Below are 14,153 nucleotides of genomic sequence, written 5' to 3' on the forward strand. Positions count from 1 at the left end.
ATGCCAAGCAATCCATCAAGCTCTTCTTACTCTCCTCCTGTTAGTATCTCCCATTTGAATTTCCATGACACAAATTATATTTCCTTTCCTGTTCTAATCCTTGCATGTATTGGTTTATCATCAAGGGCTTGTCTCTGACCACTTCTGTCTACCTCTTATGAATACCAACTATGATTTTATACATATAAACCTACAAAAAAAACCTAAAAGAACAAAGAAAGCGTTCACTGGATGCTCTCTGTATTAAGTTGCACATCAGACAAGACTCCATTGTGAAATGGAAAAAATGGTATTGATCTCCAAATGCTTGTAGTAAGGTTACTACACAAATTACTGTAAAAAGTAATGGGGTGGAGAGAAAAGCTACCACTCAGAGGCTATGGACTCGGGCTTGAAGAAGTTAAACAGACCTATTCACAAGGGGGAAAATTATTTTTCATTTGCCTTCATTAAAGCCTAATTTTAGATCTTTGATAATTGAATGAACATACTGTTTATGCTCTATACACTTTCTGCCCTGAGTCTTGGAAAATCCACGAAATTTCCAAGAATTAAAGTTTCCATTAGCACAAGTGCCAAAGCAGGAGGCTTGACCTGTGGAGAAAGCTCATTTGTCTCTGTTGGCTCCGTTTCAAATAGCTGCTTAAAGATCTTCGCTGTGTGACCCTCCCAGTGCACAACTGCTCTGGTTTACCATCGGGGCCACCTGGGGCGGGGGTGGGGTGCGGTGCGAAGAAAGAAGCTGCAACATCTCTGAAAGCCGCCAGTTACAAGGCCCCCTCTGGGGTAAATGTTCATCACTGCGGGAGAACGCAAGGGTTACTTTCTCATTATGGGGGCGGCGGGGGGGGGGGGGGGGGGGGGGGGGGGGGGGGTGCGGGGGGAGGTGAGTGTGTGCAAAAGAGACAGAGACCCATCCTGGGAACCAGCTTTGTCAGGTAAAAAAGCAAACGACTAGAATGGGTTTCAGAACCTCTTCCACCTGTATCTTCCCTACTGGACGGAAATTTGTTGTCAAAAACCAAGTGCACCCGAAAACCTCAGGAGACAATTTTATCCATTGTCTCTGGTTTATTCAATCTGAAGTAGCCCCATGATCTACCCAGGCTACAAAACCGGAAAAAAAAATTTCAATTCTCTTTACGTCATTGAACTTGAACCCTGCAAATTCTCTCCCCCAGCAGGGAGCCTTTTAAAGACTTGCTAATCACGCAGGAGGCCTGGGGGTCGCAGCTAAGCAGAAAAGAGCAGTTTCCACAGGTCCCGCCCTCCTCGGGCGCCCCTCCCCTGGGCCACTCCCCACCTCCCCTCCCCCGCCACCAGCGACTTCGGAGGCCTCCAAGGTCTGGCTAGCGCCCCAGCCCGGGCTGGGAGGCTAATTAGCGCAGCATCCTCTGGAGGTCCTCACGCCCCGGCCCCTCCTCCGCCGGCAGCCGGGGCCAAGGCATGCAGCGGAGCCCGGGGAGGGCAGATCTGCACCCATCCCCCTTCCTCCACCCTCCCCACCTCCAGATTCTACTGCACCTTTTATTATTCTAACGTCTCCCCAGAGCGCTGTGTCTCTCCCTCCGGCGTCCGGGATGGGAGCGCAAGGGTCCTGCCCACGGTCGGCCGGCGCGCGCGTGGAGGGGCCGCTGTCCACAGACTGTAAGTTTCCGAGCTCCTCCTGGGCAAGGGAGGGGGCAGCCCGTCCCCCGAAAAGGACTGAAAAATGCGAAACACTGCAGAGGTTTCCAAGGTTGGAGGGGCTTTGAAGGCACGCTCTTTTTACTTCATTTGCTGCGCGCTAGTTATTGCCAGGGTTTTATTCCTGCAGCTTGCGTATTTAATCCCTTCGTTGTAAAGAAGTTTCGGTCTTCCAGTACTGCACAATGAGTTTCAGCAAGAAAACTTGTCTTTAAAAAAAGCAACTCATACTTCCTTCAAATTTAAAATATCAGAAAATTTCAAGTTACAGAGCACGTCCATTTTTTTCCAAATTACTGTAAACATTTTTATTTAAACGGCGCAAAACCCCCAGCCTTTTCTTTGCCTTTTCTAAAACGAACGGAAAGAATGTCCCCTTTATTTTTAATATTGCTGTATCATGCAAATGCTTTAATAAGTAGATCATGATACCAAGCTGAACTTCATTTTCATTACAGACGCCGCATCATCGTTTCCTTGCACAAATCTACAGGCGCCACCGTTACTCCCAGAATTATCACTGAGTCTGCTGTTTACAGGAAGGCTCAGTTTTGCTTAATCAAGGTTATGGCCATAAGTGCTCGGAATGTTAGAAAAATTCCAACCTCTGTTTCAGACCATATTGTCTGGCATCCCGGAATTGAAGCACAAACTAGAATCGAATATAGAAAAGTCAAATCCTTCCTTTAGCTTTGCATGTCACCCTGAATGCATAAACCTACTCAGAACGCAAGGACCGAGGAGGTGAGGAAATGCGGGGGGGAGGTGAGAAAACGGGCAGTGGTTTCATTCATCGTTTTCCTCCTGCAGGAGGACGGGACGAAACTGAAGGCGCAACAGGTCAGCGACAGGTGGATAGGCTGGCTATGGTCAGGGGACGATGCTGGCCAGAAAGAGCATCATCCCGGAGGAGTATGTGCTGGCGCGCATTGCGGCGGAGAACCTCCGCAAGCCGCGCATCCGAGACCGCCTCCCCAAAGCCCGCTTCATCGCTAAGAGCGGGGCCTGCAACCTGGCGCACAAGAACATCCGCGAGCAAGGGCGATTCCTCCAGGACATCTTCACGACGCTGGTGGACCTGAAATGGCGCCACACTCTGGTCATCTTTACCATGTCCTTCCTCTGCAGCTGGCTGCTCTTCGCCATCATGTGGTGGTTGGTGGCCTTTGCCCATGGGGACATCTATTCTTACATGGAGAAGGGGATGGAGAAAAGTGTTTTGGAGTCCACTGTGTGTGTAACTAATGTCAGGTAAGAATACAGTGGGAGGGGGAGTGGAGGACGGTTGAAACAGCACAGAAAAAGATATTCAACTACTCTTGCTCTTATCACTGTTATTTTGTTGAAAGTGAAATAAAGTTTGCTGTAATACCTTCAGAAACAAGGAAAAAAAGTAACCCAATAAATTAAAAGTATTTTAAAAGGCAGCTTTATAGATGAGGAGTCTCTGAAAATGTGGAGTTTCCATCCCTTGGGCAAGCCTTGAAAATATTATATCAATCAATTTAATACAGTTGTGGTTCAAAGAGGACCTTACTTAAAATAAAAAGACGTCTGTTTAGTTTCCTGTATGAAAATGCTGCTGTCCACAGTTTCAGTGTCCACATATAAATATCTCGAATCAACAAAAAGTACTATGCTCATGCTAGTAAAATTTTCCTTGACTTCTCTTACCCATGACATTTTCTGAAATAATGAGAATTACAGGCCCTGGATTAAGTTCATTAAAAGTAATCTAACAAATGTAAGTCCTTCTCTGTCAAGATTATTTTATGATAGCTAATTGCTTCAGTAGATTAAAAGTAATGCAAAGATTCACACCTAGAAAAAAATTTAATGGAAACAGGTCCAAATTTTTTTATGGAAGAGGTTATATAGAAGTAATGGCATGGTTTTCTCATAGAGTTGTAACAGAGAGAAACAAGACAGTTCTTAGGGTGCTTTTGCTTCTTTCTCTTTATCATAAATATTTCAAAGATAGAGAAGGTGAAATTGATTTCAGTGATTGTCCTCTCATATTATCACACATTTAGCTGGGGTCACTGGTCTGTTTCACTGGAAGAGGGAAACAGATCATGTATATCAACTGCAAAAATGTTCACTCTGAAGCAAAACAACAGTAATAATACTAGACTCTTCCCAGAACATTCTCTGAATAATATTCCAAATTCATATACCGTATCATAGCACAGCAACTTGAACAAGCACCATGCTGTCAGGAAACTATAGAGAATAAGACCTTTACTGACCCTGAAATCTTAGCACACTCACAAACCACTGCAGGAGGCACAAACCCAGGCAATGAACTTGTCCCTGCTTCCATTTCACAGCTCCCTGCCTATCAAGGAGGGCAGCAGTGTGTGTCACTGCCCATGTGCCACAAATGTCAACTCAGAGTCTCAGGACAAGTAAACTGCATTGAATTGATCCCTTGACCTGGCCATTGCCAAGATAGGATATTCTCGTCTTAAAATTGTCAGACTCCTGTCTTGAAGAAAATACAGGTGATCATTAGTACACCAGCTATAAAGGAAACCACTAAATACTGTATTTAAGGGTCAGATACCATTGTCGATCATATTCCTCTTTAAGAAATTTATTGGCACTCATTGATATTGGTGACTTTTATTTTTTTTAAAGATTTATTTATTTATGCATACAGGAGCTGGGGTACAGGCCAGAGATGTGGGGGGAGGGGGATTTGAGGGGATTCACCAGAGACAGAGTGGGGAACAGAATAGGCAGACTGACTGAAGTACACTGCTGAGGGAAGCAACAGGTGAGACAGGAGAGGTCTGCTGCGCCATGTGGGTTTCTCCCTGGCCAGGGATTGAACTCATGCTGTAGAGGCTGCGGATTGCTTCAAAGTGCATTGCTTAACTCCTTGCACCACCAGGGAGGCCCCTGGTGACTCATTTTTATATCAAGATAAATTTTAATAAATGCAGTAGACACTCATTAAAGGACATAAGAAATAAGAGTGATAAACCTCATTAAATGATAGGTTTAGTCACTAGACAAATATGTTGCCCCTTTTTGTGCAAAAAGCATCTTCCAGCACTTTATTAAAGATACATCATCTAAAGTGATATCCTTCCAATGACTTTTTTGCAAGAACGTCAGAGTGCACTGGCTATTAAAAGCTGTCTTACTGCTAACTTTTTATGTTCTGAAGCAAAGTCACTCCCCTGATGCATTCCTCCTGCTGGTGTGAACAACAAGCTTTCTATGAGACATGGTGTCACAAATACAAGGGACAAAGTCCATTTTTGCATGACAGTTTTGGCATTTTAAATTGTACATCTCAGTTTTAAAAATTATTGGACCACTGTTAAGGTTAAATCCTTACTGATTTCATTTTAATGCCAGGGTACTATGTATACTTCTATCTCAGGATACAATTATATCTCAACAAGTAAGTATCCACAGATGATTCTTTTGGTTAGTTTTTAAGTGGAGAATGAAAGTTACCTTTTTCACCCTTTCTGTTACTAAAAAAGATTCATAATAAAGTTTTTTCACCAATAATATAGAAACAAAAGTATCCTCTGCCAAAAGGGCATGTGAAAGATGACTAATAATGATTCTGATTCTTAGTATGTCCTTTTCCTAACTTCAATGTCTCATCATCCCACCCACCAAATCCCAAACTACTTGCTTTCTTGGACAGATAACCACAAGTACATCTTGGTAACATTCACCAATGTCATTTTAGGGTGGCTCATTTTCCCTTTCATGTGGATGACTAACATGAATTAGAAAATAAACCAACATATTTCCTCTTATAAATCAGCCTAATCCTCTCTGTAACAGAACAAAAGAGCAGCTGAACATTTTCATCTCTTGATATTGTTTAGCATGACAGGTTTCCATAAAAGATAGGATCTTGTGCCAAGTATTGTTGAGGATTAAATTCTTCCATAAAATAAACCATATACAAAATATGGCACATGAATAATCTCCCTAGCTACTTAAAATGTTGGGTATATTCATTGTTAGACTGCTCTGCTGAGAATGATACATTAGCAATCAATCTCATGTCCATATCCCCCATCCACCCTTATCCTCTGCCATATTTTTGGATTATATGACATTTTGTATCATGTAATGTAGCCCAATAATTTTTAAAGCTTAGATGTAAGCGCAAGAAGTAGTGACTGCTTTCATTTGAAATTTTTTAGCAACAAAAGGGGTAGAAATGGCAATTTTCACTCCACTTAAAAGTGAATTAAAAGAATCATCACATATACTTACTCATCCCTGCTTGTGCCTCACCAATATGCAGTGGGGATATTCAGAATTCAAATATTTGAACATTGTGCTCACTCTTGGTGTGTGGTATTCATGGCCATGGTCATTTACCAATCCTTCTGCCTCAAATTCTTCCTTTAATGGCTTCAGTATTTTCTAGAAGAAAACATTTTTCTCTCCAATTGACAAAGCATTCTTTTTTGTTAAAAATATTTTTCAATGAATTGTTTTGTGCACTTTTTAGGCGTGTGCTTTCTCTAGCATGGTATATAAGAGCTAATGACTTTAAAGGTCATAAATTAAAAGTCGACTCATTACTCAGGACCGTCTATATGACTGGAGTCACTGATACACAAAAATGCAGTAAGTAATAACTATCTACCTGGTAGAAGACTTTACCTTTGTGAAGCCTATACCTTTGTGAAAGTATTTCCCAAAGTAAAATATGCCTATAAACATAATTGTGTATACTTATTTTAATGCTTTCACACAAGGAGGCCTATCATTACATGAGCTGGAAAACAGTAACAGAATTGCATTCCACAAGTCTGAAGGTAGAAGTGTGCAGAAAAGGGAGAAAGGGACAGAAGTAGACAGTCAGAGGAAGAGAGGAAGACTCAGAGAAACTGTTGTTTAGATGCTGGCACCTCACAAGTTAACTTGGCCATCTTGAAGGGAGACAAAATAATAGCATGTTATTCCATTCTTCAAAATTTGAGCTGATGAAAATTTGTTTTCTGTTGTCATTCCTTCCAGGTCTTTCACTTCTGCTTTTCTCTTCTCCATTGAGGTTCAAGTGACAATAGGATTTGGAGGGAGAATGATGACAGAGGAATGCCCCCTGGCCATCACAGTGCTGATTCTCCAGAACATTGTGGGTTTGATCATCAACGCGGTCATGTTGGGCTGCATTTTCATGAAGACAGCTCAGGCACACCGCAGGGCGGAGACTCTGATTTTCAGCCGCCACGCTGTGATTGCTGTCCGGAATGGCAAGCTGTGCTTCATGTTCCGAGTGGGTGATCTCAGGAAAAGCATGATCATCAGCGCCTCCGTGCGCATCCAGGTGGTCAAGAAGACCACCACCCCTGAGGGGGAGGTGGTGCCCATCCACCAACTGGACATTCCTGTTGACAACCCGATCGAGAGTAACAACATCTTTCTCGTGGCCCCGCTGATCATCTGCCATGTGATTGACAAGCGCAGCCCCTTGTATGACATTTCCGCCACTGACCTCGCCAACCAAGACCTGGAAGTCATAGTGATTCTGGAAGGAGTGGTGGAGACGACTGGCATCACCACACAAGCAAGAACCTCCTACATCGCAGAAGAGATCCAGTGGGGGCACCGCTTCGTGTCTATTGTAACTGAGGAAGAGGGAGTGTATTCTGTGGATTACTCCAAATTCGGCAACACTGTTAAAGTAGCCGCCCCAAGGTGCAGTGCCCGAGAGCTGGATGAGAAGCCCTCCATCCTGATTCAGACCCTCCAGAAGAGTGAACTGTCCCACCAGAATTCCCTGAGGAAGCGCAATTCCATGAGAAGGAACAACTCCATGCGGAGAAGCAACTCCATCCGGAGGAACAACTCTTCCCTCATTGTGCCAAAGGTGCAGTTTATGACTCCAGAAGGAAGTCAGAACACATCAGAATCATGACAGCAAGACAAGCCCAGGGAAGTCTTCGACCCAGCGTTGACATTTTATGCAGGACACCGGCAGACAGTCCCAGAGCTGGAACACAGCAATTTGTCCTTCTACGCCTTAATGTACTAAATGATACTCATATTCCAATAATAGCACCTTTGTAGCAACAAACAAGGGTCATGCCAGCAAGGGTCCATGGCTCACACTTGTCTTAGATGTGCGTGCCTGGCAGTGATAGGCCTAAGTTTGTGTCCAAGTAGGAGGCTCCCATTTCTTTCCATTTGCAACGCAGGCATGACAATAACAGTAGTGGACTTTAAATACAAAAATTCGCCAAGGAATAATTCTGTTTGAAATGTTTAGTGGGTGAAACCCCAGATCTCTCTATTTCAGTTGTTCACCCTGGAAATGCCAATAGAATCAGAGGAGGAGGGACTAGGGGGGACAAAAATGATGTTTTTGACACCTCAGTGCATGGCTCCATATGCAGCTTTTCCTTTTCCTCTACAGCTCATCTAGTAAGAAGCCCAGGGCAACAACTGCTATTAAGGGGATTCTTCTCTCCCACGTGGTCTGTCACAATTTGTGACCTCAAGGATTTCTGGCCCTCATGGGGCAGCCTGGGGGCAGAACTGCAGAAGAGGCTTCCAGGAAAGCTATGCCATCCTGTCTCATTTAGGACTGATCACCCTGTAACCATTACTTTTTTCAGCTCACTTCTTAGCAGAGCCCCCCGCCAAGGAAACACTATACAGACTCTTATTAAAATATGTTCTCTATATTCATTGTAGTTTTGTGATTCCTTGTTTATACAATTATCCCTAGTTAAAGCTACTCTCTCTCCCTCTCTCCCCATTCGAATTCTGTTGTCCCAAAGCAGCTATATTTTTGGTTTCTAAAATGTCCTTTTGAGCTTCTGTCTGGGCCTGGTGTAGCATGGAAATTCCAGAACCTTTTTTGATTGTCCCACCTCTTACCTTTAAATTACAATTCCTTCCCAGGAATATCTGAAGTCAGGCATCATGTTTCGGTTTAAATTATTTTCTGCTAAGTGAGCTGTTCTATCAAATCTTGATTTAATCATTTTCACTGCTTTTCAAATGAAGGGATAAAGGCATAGAGAGGGATGCTGGGTTGCTAAACTATGGGTTTATTCTCATTTTGCACAAAATAACAGAAAGCTGAGCTCCCGGTAAACTTTTATACAGGTATTTGGGTTTTTAAAATTTCGTTTGTGAACACTGAAATAGGATTTGAATATACTCGTTATCAGCCTATCTTGAATGAAGGACTCATGATTCTGACCAGATGAATGGAAATTATTTCTCAGGTTACTCAGTTTATCATTCCTGAAAAATCCTAATCACTGCTTTGAAATCCAGACTCATGCATCAAACAAGTACATGAGGCCCCACTTGAATACCTGTATGAGTTTCCAACATCACATCTAAAAGCAAATGATTCATTTTCACTGACAGAAGCTGTCCCTCCCAAGTCTTCTAATCACTCAAACCAGAACCTGGGAGTTGTACTTGACACCTCTGTTCCATATTTCCCGTTCCACCCACAGCAAAATCTGCTAGGTCTGCCTTCAAAATATATTCAGAGTTCCACCAGTTCTGCCTCTACCACTTCCCTCCATGATCCAAGCTGAGCCGCTCACCACCTAGTATAAAGAAATGTAGCTGTACCAATTATGAGACTACTGAAACATTCCAGTAAAGAAAAATTGGCTTTAGTGAGACTTAGTCCAACAGATGCTAGATGCTGGCTCCCTGTTTCCCCCCGCTCCCAGGGCAGCTGAGCAGACCAAAAGGCAGCTGCCACACCAGCAATAAAAACATACAAGGTGCTTGCCTGCCATTCCGTGGCTGCTCAGTGTTTGTGGCAGTGATCCAGGCTCTGGGCAGGTAATGTGGGGACATAGACAGTGGGGCTGATATGCAGGATATCTAAGCCCAGTGGTGCAGAATGCCCAGGGGCAAATCTTGCTATGAAGTGTGACAATTTCCCAGTCACCTCCCAGCTGTCACCTGAAGCTCTGTGACAAGGACCTAGTGACAACCAATTTAACGGGAAAGTCAAGAGTTTGATGGGATCCCTGATTTTGAGATTCAGCAGCATGATTTAGCTAGTGACAGTCACACTGAACAAAAAAAGCCACATCAACAATTTCCTAAAACCCACTAATGTTTTAAATTTTTACAGTGGTTTCAGAACCTATTTTTGCTAAAAAATATTTAGGTGACTAAAAGATTTTGGAACCATACTGTAAGATTAGGTGTGTATATTGTGTATCATTTTGAATTATGTATTGAATGTAAGTATTTTATATTAGGTTCTCCACTCCTACCAAGTCTTCATACAGAAGCCACAATATTATTTTAAATCCTATTACATCATTCCCAACTTAATGCATTCCTCTGGCTTTCCATTTTTCTCAAAATGAAAGCCAAAGTTCTTCCTGAAGCATGTAAGCCCCTGCCTCTCATCATCACCACTCTTCTTGATCATTCCCACCCTATACCACACTGCTCTGGCTGTTCTTTGAAACAGAGTCATACATATTTTTGTGGCATGGATTTGTTTCTACGTGGAGCATTTTTCCTCAAAAAAACTTCCTGGGTCTCTCCTGTCATTATGTCTGTTTCCACCCAAGGGCCCTCTCATGGGGCAGCATGGTAGAGTGGGCAAGAAAAGAGTCTCTGCAGACATGCTGCAGGGGAGGGGGAGAGAGAGGGAGCAGAGGGAGGGAGGGAAGAGAGCAGGAGACTGTGGTGATGGTGCACGGGTGCCTTGGGGAAGGAAATTCTATGGGGACTACACCTGAGGGGGTGGGGGGAAGCAAATATTGTTATAAAAAAGAATATTTTTTTTTAAAAAAGAAGAGTCTCTGCAGCCTGACTGTCCAGGTTTACTTTACCTTCAACACTTAGTATCTGTGAGGTCTTAACCAAATTAATTTCTTTGTGCCTCAGTTTCCCCAAGCAAAAATTCAAAATGATTACAGTACCTACTACATGAATTTTGGGAGAGGATTGAGTTGATAGGTTGAAGGGTCTACAAATAGTTTAATTCATTTACCCAGAACAAAAGGTTTGAAATAAAAAGACTGCCTTAAAAGTAGCTGGATTCTTAGTGAATAAGTAGTTCAAAGCTATGCATTTATGTTCTAGGACAGAGACAAAAGCTTGCTGCAAAATGAATCTGATCTCTTTAAACTCCGCAGCAAAGACCAAGTCCACCCTCTGCCAGTGGCTTGCCCGATTCTTTGACAATACAATTATAAACCAGAGACATCCTGCAGCAGAGGAAGTGGGAGAGGGATCAGAGGGAGAGAGGGAGGAGCACAGAGGACTGAGGTGATGGTGCACCAGGCGAAATGGTGAAGGAAATTCTGTGGGGACTATACCTGAGAGGGGTGGAGGAAGCAAACATTGTTTAAAATGAACAATAATGTAATATATATATATAATATTTTAGCAATGAAGAATGTAAAAAAAATTTAAAAATAAATACTAGTGGACAATACCTGCTTCCCTATCATCAAACACCACCATACACCACTTTACAACGTTGTGGTCACATACGTCCCAGTGGTCCCCACAGGCTGCACATTGAATCTAGGTGACACCATCTATTAATAGGTTTGTGCAATGACACACTGTGTCATTGGCACAACCGGAATTGGCTAACCAAGCATTTCTCAGAATGTATCCCCATCATTAAGTAACACATGGCTTACACATGTGGTGTATAAAACACACAAAGTGTAAAGGGAAACATTTTGCTTACAGAGGATATTTCTGGTTTCTCATATCTATTGTTATTCACCCAGTAATACATATACAGAATATCCACCATATCTAGCATTTACCATCTGGTCAAAATAATGAGGTGTTTATCTTTTCTTAAAGGAAGAGCAAAAGCTGATAGTGAATATAGGCTCTGATTCTGATGGCCTAAGATGGAAAATATCAGGTGAAGAAAACTAGCTTGCAGGCCAAGATTGCAGAAGAGACACTTCCATCTCAAAATCAAAATCAATACCTCCTCCTAATTACCGAGCAGGCATGGGAGGACACAGAGCTGTTGCACATATAGATTTAGTGAGAGCTTGGTGAGAAAACGGAGCACTATTCTGAGAACTATCATTTTTTTTTTTTTCTGCTTATTCCAATACCACAGTTGCAGTCTATAATCCCCCATTATTTGTCACTCGACTCAACAAATTCTTTTAGTAAAATTCCTCTTCCCGTCCACAGACATTTCAAATGCCCCTGGCCAGGTGTCTGTCACCTAAGTATCCCAGAACCCCCAGAGAAGTTAGCCATGTCGTGACAGCAGGGTAGGGTAACTACCTTGCTCACTGGTTGCAAGCATTTTTGTCGTTGAAGGATTGGTCACTTACAGATTAAGAAGTTTCCTCTTTGGGAATAAATTAATTACAGATAAGAAAGAAAGAATGCAAAAGATATCTACATCTCTTGGGGTTCCTAGTCCCAACTTCTGTCCCTTAAAACTTGTTTAAGGTAGAGACAGAACTGAAATGAGTGTCTCCAAGGACCTGTGCATTAAAATAACCATAACAAATTCTACAGGCTGTTTAAGAGAAAACTCAAGGGCCATGCTCTTCCCATGATCTTTAAGCACAATTCTCATCAATGGTGATGGGAATTTCCCCACAGACCTCGGAAGGAAGTGACTCTAGTGACACCCCTTGGATAATTTACTGCACAGATCCAAGTTTAAGTTCATAAAAAACTTAATCAGTCTTTCACATCACATCAAAATATCACAGCAGAACTGACTTTTCATTTAGGGTATTTACATCCTCCTCAGTACTCTCAGCTGCTGTCCCAGTTCTCACGAAGACTTTTTTGGCTGTACTCTATGACGCCTCCTCCCCCACCTCTAATTCTCTCTGGGGTAATTTAAATGAAGCTATAACTCTGCAGTGTTTATTTTAATCACTTGAACAAACAAAAATTTTAAGGCTGGATGTCCACATACTGTTGGATAACTTCAGTTTGTATTGAATGAGCATGGACAGGGTGGAGGATACATAGTTACCTGTAAAATTGAAGTTAAAATATACTTCTCACTGGAATTAGCCATATTAATGGATTTTTCAGAAAGCTTCCATTATTCATGATTGACAGATGAAAAGAGTCCACATTCTCTATTAAGCCTGCTAATCAAGGCTCTTTCTGGCTTGACTCCCACACACCTTTGTAGGGACATGTCCTGATTCCACTCCATTCCTCAACATCTCATATGGATTCAAGTTCACTGATTGATATTCAGTCTCCCCCACAAGGCTGAAAGCCCCTGGTGTTAAAATACTATGATTTCTCTACCAAAACTACTATTTTTACAAAGCCTTCTCAAATTCTCCACCTAAATGACTCCTTTATCCCCACCATGTCCACCCTTGTTTATTGTTTATTTCATAACTGGTAATGTGTAACTTTTTTTTTTAAAGATTTATTTATGTATCTATACAAGCACTGGGTACAGTCAAAAGCATGGGAGGGTGAGAGAATTCACCAGAGCCAGAGCAGGGAGCAGAACAGGCAGACTGATGAAATACACTGCTGAGGGGAGCAGCAGGTGGCAGGAGAGGTCTGCATGCCATGTGGGACCCTCGCCGGTGGCCGGGGAGCAGCCGGGGATCAAACCGGTGCTGTAGAGGATGCAGGCAGCTTTGCAGCCCAGCACTCAACTGCTGCACCAGCGGGGAGGCCCTAATGTGTAACTTTTTGATGTCATACACCTCTCGTAACTAGATTTCAAGTCTTTTCCCCAAACTACTTATCACACTGCATGCCTAATATAGACAGTGATGGCAACCTGATAATTAATGCCCTCTCCAAATCCACCTTTCCATTCTTTCAGAGTTACAGAGTGGTTTAGCTAGAGATACTACATTCTCCAAATTCTGCTATAGTTTGTAGTGGCTGTGTGCCTAATTTTAGGCCCAGGGCCAGTGACCAGAAGGCAAATGGAGCATTTCTCACTCTAGAGTTTAAAAACTCTGAGCTGGGGCCTCCTGCTGGCAGAGGAGTTAAAGTCTCAGCACTATCAAGCTATCACAAGCCACTACAGCATGAATTCGATTCCTGGCCAGGGAGCTAACCCACATGGTGAGCAGACCTGTCCTGTCTCGCCCGCTGTTCCCCTCAGCAGTGTATTTCAGTACAGCTACCTGTTTTGCTCCCCACTCTGTCTCTGGTGCATCCTCTCATCTCCCTCCCTATACCTCTCGCCTAGACCCCAGTTTTTCTATGCATTAAAAAAAAAAAAATCTTAAAATAAAAACTCTGAACTTATGTTTTTCCACTTTCTTTTCCCTCCATTGGACTAGACCCACATGGTAGAAACCAACTTTAATCAGACTGTTGATAACAAAGTCCATGGAGCAAAAGGATAGAAATAATGTAGGACAGTAAATGACTTTGTGGAATAGAACCATACCAGTCTAGCCTAGATGGTCACATTAGAGATAAATAAACATCTATACTATTTTAGTGCTGTTTTAGTTTATTTTTTTCGTTTATATATTCTGTTA

The 14,153-nt window shown here is 42.6% G+C and overlaps 1 protein-coding gene across 2 annotated transcripts; it reads left to right on the forward strand.

Annotated features, from left to right (window-relative positions):
• The first annotated feature begins 1,352 nt into the window (after positions 1-1,352).
• Positions 1,353-10,278, forward strand: KCNJ8 (potassium inwardly rectifying channel subfamily J member 8). Of its 2 annotated transcripts, none has more exons than XM_037514247.2 (3): positions 1,353-1,647; positions 2,497-2,937; positions 6,694-10,278. In XM_037514247.2, exons 2-3 carry the CDS (start codon positions 2,567-2,569, stop codon positions 7,592-7,594), a joined length of 1,272 nt encoding a protein of 423 aa, XP_037370144.1. In that variant the 5' UTR covers positions 1,353-1,647; positions 2,497-2,566; the 3' UTR covers positions 7,595-10,278. The 2 variants fall into 2 exon arrangements, with proteins under 2 accessions (XP_037370144.1, XP_037370145.1); XM_037514248.2 differs by lacking the exon at positions 1,353-1,647 and adding an exon at positions 2,085-2,430.
• Positions 10,279-14,153: the final 3,875 nt, after the last annotated feature.

Source organism: Talpa occidentalis, unplaced genomic scaffold (assembly GCF_014898055.3).
Source record: "Talpa occidentalis isolate TD23 unplaced genomic scaffold, MPIMG_talOcc4v2.1 talOcc4.16, whole genome shotgun sequence".
NCBI classification, from domain to species: Eukaryota; Metazoa; Chordata; class Mammalia; order Eulipotyphla; family Talpidae; genus Talpa; species Talpa occidentalis.

Excerpts from the sequence above, each read along its gene's own strand:
- KCNJ8 (XM_037514247.2), top strand. The coding sequence starts at position 2,567 with ATGCTGGCCAGAAAGAGCATCATCCCGGAGGAGTATGTGCTGGCGCGC. Across the intron at positions 2,938-6,693 it reads GTGTGTGTAACTAATGTCAG|GTCTTTCACTTCTGCTTTTC; the intron begins GTAAGAATACAG and ends CATTCCTTCCAG.